General features: G+C 40.2%; 5 protein-coding genes across 6 annotated transcripts; all 5 read left to right on the plus strand.

The window, feature by feature from the left end:
* Positions 1 to 121: 121 nt before the first annotated feature.
* LOC105666082 lies at positions 122 to 2,325 on the plus strand (the record flags this gene model as incomplete). The annotated part of the gene is made up of 4 exons (XM_020864416.2): positions 122 to 632; positions 693 to 1,274; positions 1,339 to 1,791; positions 1,862 to 2,325. Coding segments are annotated over 4 exons (1,797 nt in total), but the record flags the coding sequence as incomplete, so codon positions are not given.
* A 417-nt stretch (positions 2,326 to 2,742) lies between these two features.
* LOC105666083 (flagellar radial spoke protein 2-like) lies at positions 2,743 to 3,854 on the plus strand. Its single transcript, XM_012312040.3, has 5 exons — positions 2,743 to 2,760; positions 2,847 to 3,086; positions 3,167 to 3,363; positions 3,447 to 3,684; positions 3,759 to 3,854. Exons 1-5 carry the CDS (start codon positions 2,743 to 2,745, stop codon positions 3,852 to 3,854), a joined length of 789 nt encoding a protein of 262 aa, XP_012167430.2.
* Positions 3,855 to 5,730: 1,876 nt separating this feature from the next.
* On the plus strand, positions 5,731 to 7,901 carry LOC100646832 (zinc finger protein 512B-like). The gene is made up of 3 exons (XM_048408339.1): positions 5,731 to 6,786; positions 6,868 to 7,061; positions 7,333 to 7,901. The coding sequence occupies exons 1-3, from the start codon at positions 6,749 to 6,751 to the stop codon at positions 7,647 to 7,649; spliced, it is 549 nt and encodes a 182-aa protein (XP_048264296.1). The 5' UTR covers positions 5,731 to 6,748; the 3' UTR covers positions 7,650 to 7,901.
* A 1,568-nt stretch (positions 7,902 to 9,469) lies between these two features.
* Positions 9,470 to 11,127, plus strand: LOC100646952 (ATP-dependent RNA helicase DBP2-like). The gene is made up of 3 exons (XM_003397748.4): positions 9,470 to 9,528; positions 9,985 to 10,495; positions 10,581 to 11,127. Exons 1-3 carry the CDS (start codon positions 9,505 to 9,507, stop codon positions 10,877 to 10,879), a joined length of 834 nt encoding a protein of 277 aa, XP_003397796.3. The 5' UTR covers positions 9,470 to 9,504; the 3' UTR covers positions 10,880 to 11,127.
* Positions 11,128 to 12,656: 1,529 nt separating this feature from the next.
* On the plus strand, positions 12,657 to 14,168 carry LOC100647069. 2 transcript variants are annotated; one of them, XM_020864551.2, is made up of 5 exons: positions 12,657 to 13,161; positions 13,299 to 13,428; positions 13,540 to 13,614; positions 13,677 to 13,786; positions 13,872 to 14,168. In XM_020864551.2, the coding sequence occupies exons 1-5, from the start codon at positions 13,150 to 13,152 to the stop codon at positions 14,058 to 14,060; spliced, it is 516 nt and encodes a 171-aa protein (XP_020720210.1). In that variant the 5' UTR covers positions 12,657 to 13,149; the 3' UTR covers positions 14,061 to 14,168. The 2 variants fall into 2 exon arrangements, with proteins under 2 accessions (XP_020720210.1, XP_020720211.1); XM_020864552.2 differs by having other exon boundaries at positions 13,299 to 13,419.
* Positions 14,169 to 16,675: the final 2,507 nt, after the last annotated feature.

Consider the following 16,675-nt stretch of genomic DNA (forward strand, 5'->3'; position numbering starts at 1 on the left):
AGTCGTTGTCGATTAAGCTGGTGCCATGTTGGTACGTCTTCTGTGATCTGTTTTATTTACGATAGTTATATTAGTGAATTTTGTGAGGAAATAATCGTTAGACGATCGATTGTTAACGTAATATGTGTCTGAATGGTTGAATATATTGCAGGTATTTTTTACCGCTTTAATCGTATCGACGCTGAATTCGGCTACAGGAGTAGAACATCAATTTTTGTCTTCGAGCTTCGCGAGATCAAAAAGAGGGGCGGTCGAAAGTGGCCACAATGTTCTTCCAGATTATAAATCTCATCAAATTCAATCGAACGGGCCAAATATGCGAAGCATTGGATCGAGTAATGCAAGATCTCCATCGCATTATAAAAACGTTCAAATTGTGAAAGAATCTCCGTTAGTCGGAGGTGGCATTCCACTAGCGTACAGCGATACCTTTAAACAATCACCGCCGTATGCTACTTCGCCATTGTCCGTTTATTCCTTCGAATCTCGAAACAACGAACGATTATTGCCATACTCTGATAATTTATTTACCATGTCAACTGGTTATAAAACTACAGGTGACGATTTTGTTAAACCGCTGAAACAAGCCGGTACGCACCGCCAACCAAAGTTTAACCAAAATGCAGCAACAGGTACAACAATCAATTATTTCAACCAACGTTAATCCTTCCGATCGATTTCTCTCTTTGCAGATACAAATCTCCAAGTTCCCGTGTATAAGACTGATTACCTGTTGCCAAAAATCTCAGAATCGCAGAGTTACGCGCCTATGTTCCAAAACGAAAAAGCTTCGTTACCGATGCTTCAAGTACAAAAGAGTCGAGAGTTATCTCAGTACTTGCCCAGTACGCAAGGCCAACAACCACTCGTGTTGAATCCTGTAGATCAACAGTTCAATTTCGCAGTCAAAACGCCGAAGCTAAACAGCGTACAACTGAGTACACCTTTCCTGTCGCCGCTTTCCAGTTTTCAGGGTCAAGTGGTGCCAATTTCCACCGTAGATAACAACGCGCAATTTCCGCAATACAAAGGCGCCGCGGTAGACGTATACCCAACTGTCAGTAGCTTCTCACCGATGGCTTATCAGCCTATCCAACCTCAGTCGCGATTGCATTTTGCACACGATAACGTTCAACGTGTGCAATCTGTTGACAATGTACGTCATGCTACGCCAGCGCAAGAAATTCGATCTGACGTGGAGATCATTGACAAAAAGAAGCCTGCGCCTCCGCCTAAAACCGACGACGACGAGGACGACGCCGATAACGACGAAGGTATACAGCAATATAATTTTTACCAGAGTACAATTCTAATTTAATGAGCGACTTCGTTGTACAGATTATGTACCTCGTGAGAAACAATACGGAGGAAATTCAGAGGAAGATGACGACTACGAAACTAGGTCTGGAAAATACTTTAAGGCGCCAGCAACGGAAGGTAACTTTAAGCCATCGACCTCGTTTCCCTTCAAGCAATACGACGAAAAATTTGGCAAATATTCGAGTCAGAATCGTAACGCGGAAGGTGATAAGAAGCCCAAATATCATGATTATTCTTCGTCGAACGACGAGGGTGACGACGAGCAAGCGCCATCGACTAAATATAACTCGGATCGCGCGCCAACAAAAAGTTTTTACAGTAGGCAAGAGGATGAAGAAAACGACGATAGACGTGGTTATGAAAGACAAAAGACCGAAGAAACGTCCGATGATGCGAACGCATCTAAATACCTCGACAAGAACATCGACGAAGAGTTTGAAACACTGTACAGAAAGAAATTGCCAAGACAAGGTAAGTGTTCTTTAATTAAATATCGTTCTTCGAAGGAAAGAACAAGCAATGAACCAGCGCATAATCGTAGAGTACATCCATCTGAAAGAAGTTCCAGAAGTAGAATATGGATCGAGCTCGTCGAAAGGAAACGGAAATGATTACGAGGATCCTTCGGGCGAAGGAAGTTTTAGGAATTTTAGATATTTCAAAAATTTCCATGATCTCAAAGACTCCGAAGGATTTAATTCTGATATTGTAAAAAGCTTCATCTTGCTGCCCGAAACGACGTACGGAGGATCTTTTGGCTACAAAATACCTAAAAGAAACGCGGCATCTTAAATATGCGAATGACCTCATGATTTACCAAAATATGTTAGTATTTACAATCCAATTATGTTCTATACTGAGCTCAGTGCATATAATTTATCTAAAGTTTTGATATGTTATTTATATTGTTACGTTTGTTTGTATATAATATATTGAACATAAATGTTTGTCGTAACTAAAACAATGTTAGATATTGGATTATTTCATTTCCATGGGAAAAAATACCTCTTCGTAAAAACATATCAGCAGGATATTGCGATATCGATCAAATAAGTTGACCTTCTCGCGCGAAGAATATGGCCTACCGGAAGTGTGCGAGACGTAGTTATTTCTTGATATGTTTCTTGATATAAATATAACATAGCCAGTTCGATTCATCAATTTCCGAACGAATAACCAGTCTTCCGGCGACTAATTGTACAGCAACGACATCACGACCAATCGTCATTAAGCAACAAAGGCTTATAATTTTCCCGCGGTATTCCTATTTTTACATTTTCTCTTAATAGCATCAATTAATTTTGTCATTACATCGATGTCGATGGAGCGTTCTCTTACGAATTGCAATCTGTATATATACTCGTTCCACGAGTTGGAGAACTCAGTATCATCGATAACATCGTGACATACAACTCTTCCAGCATGAAGATCACCTACATGGTAATAAGCATTTTAAGCCTTGAAATATTTTTCTTAGTCGCTGTTATCGAGGCAGTGATATTAAGAAAACGAAGAAAATTTTTCAGATCGTTGTTGCATTTGCTTTGGTCAGTATCGCGGAGCCAAAATTGCCACCAAAAAGAAAGGAAAGAAGCGTAACTATATTAGGACCATCTGGTTATGACTTTCTTGGAATTGAGCCAATCTTTTCTACCGATTCATGGCCTCCAACTAGTTTTGGACCAACTCCCTGGAATGCTGTAAAGGTTCCAGATATTCCCTTACAGCAAGTTCAGGTCCAAGCAACGCATGACGTCGCTCTTCAGGTATGGCAGACTAATTTGCATCCCTTTTAATTAAGAAAGTCCGCACTTTGCTTCACACCGTGGTTTCTCGTTAATCTCAGACGTTAAGGGAACCACCTAGTGGCACACCCAGCGTTGCATATCCTCCGGATGTGCTGAAAGCTATTCAACAGGCGAAGGAAGCAAATCAAAATGTAAATCGGGCGCAGCATAAGGTAGCAGAAGCTAAACAAGCTGCCATTGTTCAGCAGAAGGTTGCTCTGGCTAAGGAAGCTGCGGCAAGGGAAGCTGTGGCGAGGTAAATGCATGCATTTCACGAGATATTTTCCAAAGAGCGAAATTAATTAGTTTAATACGTTCGTCGACTATTTACATGTACAGATCGCAAGAAATTTCGTCTGCTGCCGAAGCTGAAGCTAAATCGAGCGCAAAACAGTTAGTAGCTTTGCAACAAAGATTGGCGTCATTGAAGGATGCGGTTGCAGCTGCACAGCGGGTTGCCGCAGCAAGGGAAGCAGCTGCGGCTGCTGCCATTCAGAGAAACGCTGCTGCGACGGCTGCTGAGTTACAGAAACAGGACGTTGACAAACAGATCAGTCAAAGCGAGCAGGAAGCAAAGGTGACAAATCGTCAATTAGTTTACACGAGTTTGAACGGAGGCAGTTGGTGTATCGAACTGTTGTTAATTTACAGGAGAAAGATATAATCGCTGCTAAGGAGGAAGCTGTTGCAAATGCTGTACGACTCGCGTCATTAGGAAAATCGACGCATCATCCTTGGGGTCGTTAAACGCTTTCCACGTGAAATAACCACGAATGTTTTTCTTCTATTCTCTGTTATAGTTACGGTGGTGGTTTATTTCATTTCTTATTCTCGTTACAAATAAAGTTTGTTTTCTGCAAAACTTATCGATTACTTCAATCGGCATATTGTGAATAGAAAGTGCGACGTGTGCTTTCACCGACAAATATATTGTACCATAAGTCTCCGAGAATATATGCGGCTATATGTATTATCATTATTATTGGGCATTACGTTTAATCGCTCTGAGCGGAAAGAAGCTATCTCTTCTTATGCCATCGAACGAACGTTTTAGCGTCACATCGGTAAAACATTATCTAACAACGCGTGATCGTGACGCACTCATCGGTCGATCATCGTGGTAACTGGATCGTTAAAAATAATCATGCTGGAACAATGTTGCTTCCTTTCACGAGAAACTCTGGCGTTAAACAAGGTGGTCAGGATCCTTTGAAAATTGCCATTTCCTGATCCGGCGTAAGACAATAGTGTAGCAGTTTACCGCGTGTTCGTGGGAAGTGGTAGTGAAAGTGACGGTGGGCAGGGTGATTCGTTCCGCAGGAAGACGGTATCGATAGTCAAAGAATGCAATATCTAGTTACGTGCGATACAACGCCCAGCAGCCACAGCAGGAGAACGACCGAGTTAGATAAACTCTCTGCGTCGAATCTACCAGCGTATCCCTACCGGAATCCTTTCACTCACCTCTCTTTCTTGACCATCCGTAATACTCCCTTTCTCCCCGTTACGGTCTCCGCGATCCTGTCGAGCTGCTCTGCTTCTACGAATCAGGAGTAATTACGTGGGAAGAAAGTCGTTCGATCAAAGTCACTCTTTCTTTGCCCGATGTCTTCTATACTCGTTCTGTGACCATTCACCTCGATAATGGCCCTTTCTGTCAGCGCCATAGAAAGGAAACGAAAGGAATCCACCGATGTATCCTTGTAATCATCGTTTAGTTTGGCGAACCTAATGGCAATTTGGATTCGTTTCGATGTTTTCGTAGAAAAGGGTCTTAAAAGTTGTACCCTTTCGTTCTCGAGATTTAAGTTTCTAGATGTGTCGCGCAAGCGATAAAGGGTATTAGCGCTTATCAACGGTTCTATAGTTATCCAAGACTTACCCTGCCTTGCCTGAAGAATGGCGATAGTCACCTTGTATAACTTCGGGTTGATACAACTATTATAAACACGCCTCCTTTCACGTCGAACTGTCCAACACTTTCATCTATACCGCTTTTTCGGATTTACTCGCTTTTTGCCTTTTACCTCACCCAGTTTTATTTGCTTTGCTTTCTTATTGCGTGAAAGATCGCCTTACTGTCAGTGAAACTAGCCGTAACTCGATTTTTGTAACAATCGGTGTCATGAAAGCGTTCCATTCTATATTCGTTTGAAAAAGTTAAAGTCGTTAATTGCCAACAAATAGCTGCGAATTATTAACTTGTCTGGCGACTCGCGGTTGTCCTATTTTGCACACGTTGCGATATTGCAATAATAACATCGATGCGAAATACAGCACAATTTCCGTAGCGCTCGATTTAATTTCTTTGGAACGACATGGTTGACTTTCATGCGAGAATTTCACGCTGGTGACATCGCAAAATAAGGCAAAACGGAAGAAAGAGAGTAGGAAAAGAAATCGATTTCAACGCTGGATCGGTGGAGAGGATCACGGACGGTCCGCATAGGCGTTCACCACGCTCACCGCGTTCTACGTTACTTGGAAAATCTGACGGTGCATTTCGTCGAAGTACTCTGAACGAAGTAGATACAACGGTGTTTTGTCGAGAGAAAGCTTGTCCAAAAGCTATACGAGCTGAGAAATCTTAGTCTCGATGGACCGCGTCCACTAATTATACTTATACTATGTATATAGGTATGGCACAGACGAATCGATATTTCCGTAATTAAGAATGAAATTAAATTACGCACGTAGCGGTGAAAGCTCGCTTGAATGAATCAAAGATCTATTACAAAGATTACAGTCTAAACTTCTAATTTCTTCCGATCGCTTACCTTTTGGAATCTTTGATTCCGCCACGGTGACGCAAAAAATTAATTCTCGCTTGGATGCAACGGCGTCTAGTTTCAATGCAAACTGATATGGATGTAAGTATTTCCTACAGTTTAGCGTAGTCTGGGATATAAATGCGAGCATGCAAGTCCGGTTTTCAAGAGAGAAAGATTATCCACGCGTCTGGGAAAGGGAGAGGGAGAAAGCGTATAAAAAGGATTGGTCCATCGTCAAGCACTCGCAGTATACGTATTCGTTTCTTCATCTACTGTCCCATTAGTAATCGAAAAATGATTTCTTGGTCTTTTGTAAGTATCCGAAAAAAAAAGAAAGAAAAGAGGATGGATACGATCGATCTGATGGACATACACGTAGGCACGCGAACGAGAGGATCTCGAATCTCGGGGGAAACAGTGAATCGTGACCGAATGTTACACATCCTTTGCAAGTTCCGCTCATAGCGCAAACAATGCCGGTGAAAAGTGAATATTGGTATTTGCATACTTTCTTCTATACGCACTTACGTATTTGCGATGGCGATGGCTCGTAAAGCCGGTAACATCGTGGCCCCTATTCATCCCGCACTTTATATTCATACCTCGAAACGGAGTTACGATCGCACTTTGTGGATATATCATTGCGAATATGTGATTTACTAGCACCAGTTGACCGAGTTTAGAAAGTGCCAGCTGCGAACAACAGAACTTCGAACACGACGCGACTGATTTCTCTCGTCTGTACCCTACTTGTCCGTGCTCATACTTGATCGACAAAAAGACTAGAAGCCCGATATCGTTCTCGTGGACCTTGAATCTAACTATCGATTGTTTCAGGTATGGGTAACAATCATATTCGCGAAATACGTAATGGCTAGCATCGAAGGTAGTCCCGGAGGTTGGCAGGGGTAAGAGATTATTTAGGTCTGTTTTCCATATATCTCGTAAATTGAAGCATTCACCTAAATCGGATCGTTTGTAATTAATAGAATATCAGCAGGCAACGATTATGGATCAGGACACGGCTTAGAATTAGGTGGCCTGTCCAGTTACGGTTCCTATGGCGGTGGTGGACTGGATCATGGATTGCACGGAGGACAAGTTCATTACGCTGAAGCTGTACCGGTGAGCGAGCACGTGGAAATTACCAGGCCCGTGCCAGTACCTGTCGTCAAAAACGTTGGTAAGTTTGCCTCATCGATTAAAATGTTGACGTTAATTGCCATCGTGAAACTAGATAAGCGTTAAACTATAATCTTAAATTTACGAAGTGTTCGATCAGTCTTATACTCTCGACTAAAATTCACAATTTGATCAAACTCTAATCCTCGATCATACGTATATATAATATACGATAGTTAACGCAAACCAAATGAACATCCTGAAATCTAATTCATCGTCGCAAAATTTCTTCGAATAATTGCTTAATTAAAAAATTTTTTACACTACTACAGGAGTACCGGTTGCTCAACCAGTGGCCATAGGAGTTCCACATCCAGTCGCCGTAGGAGTACCACAGCCCTATCCAGTTCACGTACCGGTTGCAAAGCCAGTTGCAATTCCCGTGGTGAAGACCGTGGCCGTTCCAGTCGAGAAGAAGGTTCCATTTCCCGTGGAAAAGGTGATACCGGTCCCAGTAGAGAAACACGTGCCTGTACCGGTGGAGAAACACATACCAGTGCCGGTGGAAAAACCATACCCCATTCACGTGCCGGTTTACAAACACGTATTCCACAGGGTGAAGTCTCATGGTCACGGATGGAGTCATTAAACGTTACAACATGATACTCTGAAGATATATGCAGATTTACACATATGGCCGTAACAGCAAGCGAGCGTAACTTCTGCGTGTGTATCAGCTAGTCTATACGGCAGAAGATTGCGATTCTCTTCCTCGAATGATCACAAAGAAGGCTCTTCGTCTTCGATCGGGCACACATTGTTGTATAGATCGAAGAAATCAACGAGCCATCTATCCAGGAGTCGTAAAACGTCTCCAATGCTGTTTGTATTTATGGTTGTTTGTTTTGTTGCTGTGTTATCAAATAAAAAATTAATTTTTAATTGAACCCAGCCTCTGTTTGTCCTCTACTCGCTGTAAATTAACGATATTTGATCGATTACGTGCGTACGTTGGCAGATCTCTTTCGCCATCCATCAGAATTAAAAATAATAGATAGTTAGCCGTTATTTCCAACACGTGGAAAACTCCATTTATTACCTTCTCTCGACTAATTCTATTATTAACGAGCTTAGCTAACGGTAGGTCGCAATCGTTGCAGGATAGTTACAGTGTAGTCGCAGACAGCTATTTTAATATGAGCGCACGTGTTCCCTGATCCGTCGGAATAATTACTCGTAATCTGACAAGTAATCAGATGTTATCAATAGGCTGGGCAAATTATACCTTTCCCATTAATTTGGATAGATCGCGAAATTTCGGCACTTTTCATATAACGCATGGTCGCTTCGTTAAATCACGTTGATATACAAGAGAAACATGATAAGAACTGAAGTCACGAATTCCGTTATATCTCACCCGCCCTCTAATTATTACTATAATTTTATGGATAACAACGGACAGATAGCACAGTTCGTGTCTAGATGATCTCAAGACGGTTCGTTATGCTCTCTCCACAAGCTCGGATAAATTCAAAGCTACGTGAGCTGGACACGTGTATCAGATATCGCTGTACGCGATCATCGTCAATTTGTCACATAGCATGAGCATTTTCTATATCATTGCAGACACATAACTGACGCGAAAGTTTCTAACAACGATGTTCTGGCTTTATTAGCGAAATAGTTTTAGCTTGTCGAATTAATGCGAAGCAAATAACATGGTAATCGGAAATCGATCTATACATTAGAGGCTCTTAATGCTTTTTTGCGCATATATTATAAAACCACCTATTTCCACATTTTACATCTTTTATTTATATTTTCCAGATTGTTTGTTTACGTTTTACTTGTCCGTTTAGAGCCTCTTCTCTTCGGATTGGATGTATTCGCGTACAATAAAGCGAACAATTGCCTACGTCGCGAGGAATATCGTGCGATGCACACAGGACGCGTTAAGTATTAGAAATCCTCGCGGGCGCGTGGGAATCACGATACGCTAAACCGTATTTTCTACGAAACTTTAAAGGAAAAGAGTCGTAATTACTTAATAAGAAAATCGTTCGATCTCGTTAATTACGTTGAATGCAGAAAAAATTGAGAGAACGATAAAGAAAAGAAGCATTGTGTTCAAAGTGTCCAAGCCATATCGGCAATGTGCATTCACGAGTCTAAATAGTTCCGTTACTTTTGAATATGTATCGACTTAACGGTGGGAGCACCGGTCAGTGACAGTCGATGAAAATTGTGAATGTACGCGAGCACTCGCCTATGAATAGAGCAGAAAATGTCTAATTCACACGGTGCTGGCGGAATCACAAAAATGGCCAATACTTACGACGCGTTCGCCGCACCGATACCTGAGAAATAGCGATTTATTATAGCGAGCAGGACTAAACTACATCGTCGACAGTGAAAGGCCCAGTGGTATATTAAGACGAGCAATGAGCAAAGATGTATCAGTCGCCGAAGAAACTTCTACAACTAGCAGTCAGGTGTATACTTGCATGCGCCTAAACATGAACAAAATCGTGAGTAAAGAATTCGGAAAATTCCTGTATCCACGCGACTCGTACATTTACGAATCGAACAACAAAGTTTCTTAACAATTAATCGATTAAAGAAATTGCTCGTACTTTTCCAATGTATTTTTTCACCGTCACTCGCTAATAATCTGAAAAAGCGTTCGCCTTTTCATTTCTCACTTTCCGTATTTCTTCCGACTCCTTGTCACGGTGACATTAATTAATAATAAAAGGGCGAGCAACTCAAACATCGTTTATCAATAATTTTCCACGCCACATAAAGACGTTTCATTTGGCAACCAGTAATCACAATTCTATTATTTAAGGAAAGATCATCGCGTTCAATATTGCCACTATATTTACTCGCAAAGAAACGATACATTTTCTTTCTAAGCACATTCTATTTCAGTCACTCGACATTCAAACGTACATTCGCTAACGTGAACTTTACCTTCAACGTAGGTGCTACTTTCCCTGGTGTCCTTGGCCGCGAGCGTGCCGGTGATCGTGCAACAGAATCAAAATGAATTTCAGCCTCAATTACACGGAGGTTTTCAGCCGCTAGAAAGGTCTGATCAGGAAGGTCTCGGCACTTCCTCAAGTGGAAGTTACGGCAGTGATTATGGCGGTAGCTACGGTGGCGGTAGCTACGGTGGCGGTGACTACAGTGGTGGTAGCTATAGTGGCGGTAGCTATAGTGGCGGAGAATACGGTGGTAGTTACGGCGGTGGCTTTGGCGGTGGTGACTTTGGCGGCGGTCACGGTGGAGGCCTCGAGGGATCTTCCGGCGGACACTTGGAGTCTGGCGGTGACCACTTGGGCTCCGACTACTCCTCTCTAGGAGGTGGATACGAAGGTGGAGACGATGGTGGAGTTTCCCTTGACGGAGGTCACAGTGTAGTGCAAAGTGTTCCCGTGTCCGAGCATGTTGAGGTAACGAAACCCGTACCGGTCAAGGTGGTTAAACACATCGGTAAGTTATAATTACGATTCTTTGTAAAAACTTTTCCTAACAACATCACTACCTGTAATATATTTCACAAATACTTTGCTTTCAGGGGTACCGGTTCCTCAGATCTTGAAGATAGGCGTACCCCACCCAGTACCAGTCGGTGTTCCTCAACAGTACCCGGTAGCTCATCCAGTTCCAAAATTGGTTCCTGTACAAGTGATAAAGACCGTCGCGGTGCCAGTGGAGAAGAAGGTTCCATTCCCGGTTGAGAAGCATATTCCAGTACCAGTAGAAAAGCCCATTCCTATTACGATCGAGAAGCACGTGCCAGTGCCAGTCATCAAACCATATCCCATAAAAATACCCGTGTACAAAACGATCTACCATCACGCGAAGAAGCACTAAACTTTAGCGACTCGTTACAGAACGATCCATCCGACTGATATTAAAACGACTGCACACACGTTCATCGCTTTTGCTCACGGTTCGGTTCCAGATCGAACAACCATGATGGAATCGCGGTGAATTTGATTGTTGAGGCTGGCTAGATTTATGGCCGACTAAATTTTGTTTTTATCCTGTATATACACGAAACAATGTTATCGCTGTTTATTTTTTTTAATTTTATAAATGTTACTGTTTTTGTTTTTCAATAAAAACGTTGAAAATAATATGCACAGCTTCTGTTTTTCGAGCGAGAAATTTAATCTCCAACAACTTTGAAACAATTTCCTCATTGTCTGTACTGTCGTACGTCAAACGTGATTAATGTTTCCTCGGATCGATGTTTAATTGCAAAGATGAGATTGATATATCGAGCGAGTGCTACTTATGGTTAGCCGTAGCTTTACATTGCGAACGAGCTTCTCTGTTTCAAAAAAATATGAACACATACTTTTCGAGAGAAATCGAATAAGCAAATCGAGGCAACTTTCCACGTAGGATTAGACGGAATGAATTTTTACATAGTAGATAGATGCGGTCATTGTACTTTAACGCACTCAAGATCATAATCAAAACTTTCACTAGTATTTTCGATGCATCAGCTACAGATTCTATGGAAAGTGAATGTACATGTATATCCACCAGTTCAGGATGGAAAAGAGCACTTGATCAGCAAATGAACCACAAAGACAGAGGAAGTCCAGCAAGGTTACAAATGAGTGGTCTTTACCTGGTTATTACTTTATACCTGATTAAACGAAATTTAGAGGAAGTAGCATGGTCATGGCTTTCCTCTGTACTTAAGACAATCAATAGGTAATCATAAAATTAAACAAGCGATATCACGTCTGTGTATTAATAGCTAGCATAATGAAAAAGACATTTCTAAATAAATTGGGATTAATCTTTCCATTCATAAACCTATAAATAATTACGTGATTTTGTAATATTCCACAAATTGTCGTTCTATTCAAAGAAATACATAATATGGTAATAATGGCTACTTAACAAATAGTAGGGTAGCGAAGATATGGGGATGAATTTTGTTTATTCAAAATAAGATGTTTAATTTTTCATGCTTGATTTTGATAGAATGGCGAATCCTCAAGATAAAAGTGCTGCGGTACGTTTATCCCGAAACCTACCATTTCTGAGATATTTGACTTTGTTCATCCTATTACTTTCGTTATTCAAAGTGTCGACCATGTGCAACGGATTATTGCTGTATGTGTTACGATAGACTGGAACGATAAAAGAAGTAAGGAGTGCAACGATTCAAAGATTACAACGTTGTGTCGATGCACATGGTTGACACTTGGAACAATTTACATAACGAGAATAATAGAACGAGCAAGGTCGAATATCTCAGAAACGATGAATATTGGAACAAATGTATGCAAATACTTTTACACTCGAAATTCGCTATTCTTTCGAAAACAAGCATAAAAAGTTGGACATCCCATCGAAAAAAGAAAAAATTTGTCTGTATATCCCCACTACGCATCCACCTGTCAAAAAATCATTATTGCCATATCATGTATTTCTTTAAATCCTACAATTTTCGTTACTAACATTTTCGCGTATTATTGGAAATAACGAAGATGTTCAGATGTTTTAAAGTTCGTCCGATACACTGTACAATGTACGTACAATATCGAAATATAAGATGGAAGTATACGTATTCTTATCGATCTTTTATCATTCGCGTATACGCATCTCAGTGCCATCTAATGTTCATTTTCCTCATCCTGGCTTTACATTTTACTCTTGTGATTATTATCTGAAATATTTTAGCATCCCTCAGCATATTTCAAGTATAATTAATGTATCAGGCGACTAATCGCTATCAGGAAGTAGGAAGCAGGAAGTATTCCGTGATTGCATATACGTTTGACCGTGGTGTTTTGATTTCAAGCGCATTCAAATGAGTGGTAGAAAGATATGCAATTAAGTCAGTTAATGAGACCAAGGAATTGCATCGAAATAAAGCAGCGCGTTGTCCGGGTTAGAATAGAATGGAAATCCTGTATTACGTAACCATTTCATCAAGCATATACGGTATTTGCAGGAATAGAGAAATGTAACCCGATAGTGAAGGTGTCGAATAGGATTTCGCGTGATAGTGGGGTTGCTTGTCCCTTGTAGAACAGTATATAAAGTGTCTACGCTAAGAATTTCTCTCGAGTTGGTCTTTTATTCGACACGTACTCGTATACACCGAACAAGGGGACATGGAAAAAATCGTACGTCAATTTAATGTGACATCTATATAGATACTTATGCTAGTAATCAATAACGAAAGTGTCATGTGGTTCATACGTAATTGAATCGACAATGTTCTTCTGTGCTTGTAGACTCGTTCAAGATTTATCTTTTACAGATTGTAATTTTAACGATCGTTTCCTCCTGCTGCGCTGGGGAATTAGGATTTGGCGATCATGGATTAAGTTTGGGGGAAATTGCCGTGGGTCACGGCGAAGAAGAAATTGGTTTAGATTTAGGTGAATTAGGTTTGGTCAACATATCAATATTATTCGTAAACGTTATAAATATTATTACTAGTAAAAGGGCTACGCTTGAACACCGTATAAACGACGAAACCATGTTTTATTTTATGTCAGGTGGATCAGAGCACGAGATCGGTCTAGGAGGTCACGGAGAAGGTGGACACTTCATACCCTCTGTGAAAACAATTGGTATGTGAATTAGTATCAATTAAACATAGAAACTCACATCACATTTTGTTTAATTGCAATAGGAATACCAGTCCCTAAGAAGGTTCCTCTGCTGATACCTCAACTGCAGGTTCAACATATTCCACAGAGTTATCCAGTTCCAGTGTTCGTACAGAAACCTGTTCCATATCCGGTAAATACTCTCGATTAAAATTTCATCATTCCTTGAAGTGTTTTTTAAATATTTAACCTGTCAAAATATTATTCGTTTATTTTAGGTGGAGAAGCAAGTATTTTCGAAGGTGGAGAAGAAAGTACCCACGCCCGTCGAAAAAATCATTCCAGTGAAAATTGAGAAGCCTGTTCCATTCACTATAGTGAAACATATTCCTGTTCCAGTGGCGAAGCCTATTCCAATTAAGATTCCAATTTACAAAACAGTAGTGCACAGCTCCAAGAGCCATTAAGTCTGTGAAATTGGCGTTGTTGATTGTTCTTGTTTTAATCGTTGCGGCAGAAGTGCGTCGTTGAAATTACAGTTTCTACGTGTTTTATATTTATATTGTTTTGTTATACATGGTACTTAATAGTTTCGTGCGTTAAAATTATTTATTAATAAATGTAATTATATTAATTACAAATGCATCGTCCACACTTATTTACACCTGTTAAACAGTAAAGCTAGTTCTCGCTTTTTCAATTATTATTTACATTGTTCAATTTATTTATTAGCTAAGCTATTTTATTTTATTTTTCAATGTTGTCAATTAAATTGTATAAGAATCATATTGAATCGTCTAGGCTGTTCTTTTCGTTTATAAGAACAGATACAGAAAGATTTACGTGATATTACGTTAACGGAATGTTACAATTATTGGTCTGCATTTCACAATGGAGATGGAAGGCACGGAGGAGAAAGGAGAATGTGGTACGTCCGAGGCATTCGTAGCGAAAGCCATCATAATAATCGTCTTCCTCTGTCATTGACCTTCGTAAATTCGACTGCGGCGGCACAGAAAGAATTCGCAAAAAGGAAATGTACGAAATTCTTAGATGTCAGATGATGAAGTTTTACCGAAAAATGAGAAAGCAAATTCAAAGAATACTTTCACTCTCCTCGCGGAATAACGCGAAGTCGACATTAAGAGGAAGATAATAACTCATAATGATCTAACCGTCGGAGTACTTGTAACGAACGAGCGCATCGTCCCTCTATCTGACAAAGGTGCATTAGCATAGTAACGTGGTCACGATAAAAAGAGCTGAAAAAGAATGTTGGAAGAAAAACCGCGATGCGGAAGAAAACTAAGGCGAAAGTAAAGCATAAAATGATCTACCGTTCTGTTGATCTTGGCAATCAGGAGATTGTAAAAGAAGGGAGAACAGCTGCTAAAATACATCGTGTAGGTATGAGAAACTGTACTGTAGGAGATTATTGACCTCCTCCGTAGAAACTCGTTAATATACCCTGGCTGACATTTCCATTTTTACGAATATTCAAGTTGGATTTTATTTGTACGATGCAACAGAAGAAGCGGGGGAATGACATAAAAAGATTATTCAGAAGAAAGTTTAATATCCGGGAAAGAAAAAAGAATTCGTTAATAATTCCACGATGTCGAGACAATTTGAAGATTTAAATTTTATATTTTTATATATATACTTATACTTTGCTGTTCTTTATACATCTAAGCACGATGCTACTTTATTATGATTCTCATTGCTCGTTTGTAACAATCGATTAAATTACTCTGAAAAAATATTCGGAAACGGTAGACTTAATTAGCCGCATAGAAGTATAGAAAAAAGTGCAGGACTTCCTCTCACGATTCCTTTCGCGTACACCTCTCTCAACCATCTCTTCCGGTAGTCGATAACGAGCATAATTCATTGTAGCTATTTGACGTGTTAGAAGCAAGATTAAAAGAAACAGTGAAAGAAATGGTTGTTACAGGAAAAAGTTCTTCGGTAAAAGTAAAATGTGATCTATGCGTAACGGTTTTTAAGAAGCATAGACACGCTTCTATTGTATATCAAACGTTCTATTGTCCTTCAAATTTCTAATCAAAAAGAAATCGCTGTCTTGTCTTATGTAACGAACGTCGATCACGTCTGTTAAACGAACGCTTTTTGGTTGGAACAATGTCTTAAATCCAAAGGAAAAACATTGACAATGTTACTCGCTTGCGATCTGGGAAGTGATCGAACGTTTACCTTGAGCTATATACTCGTCAGTACGCGCTCCAGCGTACTTTCCATGTAAGAGGAACAGAAAGATACGAGGAAGGGTTGAACGCACAAGCTTTCCTCCTCAAGTACACCTGCTGCGTAGACTAAACGACTCTTCGACTTTTAATAGATAAATTGGAACAAAAACGGGTAGAAATGCTACTTTCGCCTCTTCGGAGAGGTTGAGTGTTCTTGAATCGTGTTTGAACTTTGAACACCGTTAGATTTCTATGGTGAACCTCGTTTCTGCGTACATGGGATCTGTTCAAGCAATCGACAGCGAAGGTTCGACATTTGATGTGACATGCATCGCGTGCCACACTCATTAATGAGATTGCGCTCCGCTTAAAACAGCATCCGTGTTCGTGATAAATAAACAAATAAATGAAACCGTTAAAAGGCTGGTCATATCGCTTTCGCTTTCGAGAAGATTTTACCTCGACTTAATTAATTTCGCCGAACAAATTTAATAAGACGGGAAGCAAATTGTAACTTCCGAGTTTAATGCGAAAGCTGTCTCTATATTTGGGGCGACGGAAATTTGCACAGAGGAAGCAGTATACACTCGTAAATCCAACCGAAATCCGAGACAAACTTTCCACCGTGAAATGACAGCGCATTGGTACACTATCTCTCATATAGAGATATCATCGTATTATATATGGCATGCATTCGTATTAAATTCATAACGTGATTGCAATTATCTCTTAATCTCTCTTATCTCTAAGAATCTGGGATTAATATACCTGTTTAATATGCACGTCGAACGATGTGATGAAGAAAAGCGAATTAAAAATGTTTTGGCATTTCTCTTGGGCGTAGCGAAAAGTATAAAACGAAGAGGGCAACAGAT

Source organism: Bombus terrestris, chromosome 9, assembly GCF_910591885.1.
Source record: "Bombus terrestris chromosome 9, iyBomTerr1.2, whole genome shotgun sequence".
Classification (NCBI taxonomy): domain Eukaryota; kingdom Metazoa; phylum Arthropoda; class Insecta; order Hymenoptera; family Apidae; genus Bombus; species Bombus terrestris.

Coding starts and splice junctions, on each gene's coding strand:
- LOC105666083 (XM_012312040.3), top strand. Junction 3,087..3,166: donor CGCATGACGTCGCTCTTCAG/GTATGGCAGACT, acceptor CGTTAATCTCAG/ACGTTAAGGGAACCACCTAG. Junction 3,685..3,758: donor AAAGCGAGCAGGAAGCAAAG/GTGACAAATCGT, acceptor GTTAATTTACAG/GAGAAAGATATAATCGCTGC.
- LOC100646832 (XM_048408339.1), top strand. CDS start 6,749: ATGGCTAGCATCGAAGGTAGTCCCGGAGGTTGGCAGGG. Junction 6,787..6,867: donor AGTCCCGGAGGTTGGCAGGG/GTAAGAGATTAT, acceptor TGTAATTAATAG/AATATCAGCAGGCAACGATT. Junction 7,062..7,332: donor ACCTGTCGTCAAAAACGTTG/GTAAGTTTGCCT, acceptor ACACTACTACAG/GAGTACCGGTTGCTCAACCA.
- LOC100646952 (XM_003397748.4), top strand. CDS start 9,505: ATGCGCCTAAACATGAACAAAATC. Junction 9,529..9,984: donor GCCTAAACATGAACAAAATC/GTGAGTAAAGAA, acceptor CCTTCAACGTAG/GTGCTACTTTCCCTGGTGTC. Junction 10,496..10,580: donor CAAGGTGGTTAAACACATCG/GTAAGTTATAAT, acceptor CTTTGCTTTCAG/GGGTACCGGTTCCTCAGATC.
- LOC100647069 (XM_020864551.2), top strand. Junction 13,429..13,539: donor TTTAGATTTAGGTGAATTAG/GTTTGGTCAACA, acceptor ATTTTATGTCAG/GTGGATCAGAGCACGAGATC. Junction 13,615..13,676: donor ACCCTCTGTGAAAACAATTG/GTATGTGAATTA, acceptor TAATTGCAATAG/GAATACCAGTCCCTAAGAAG.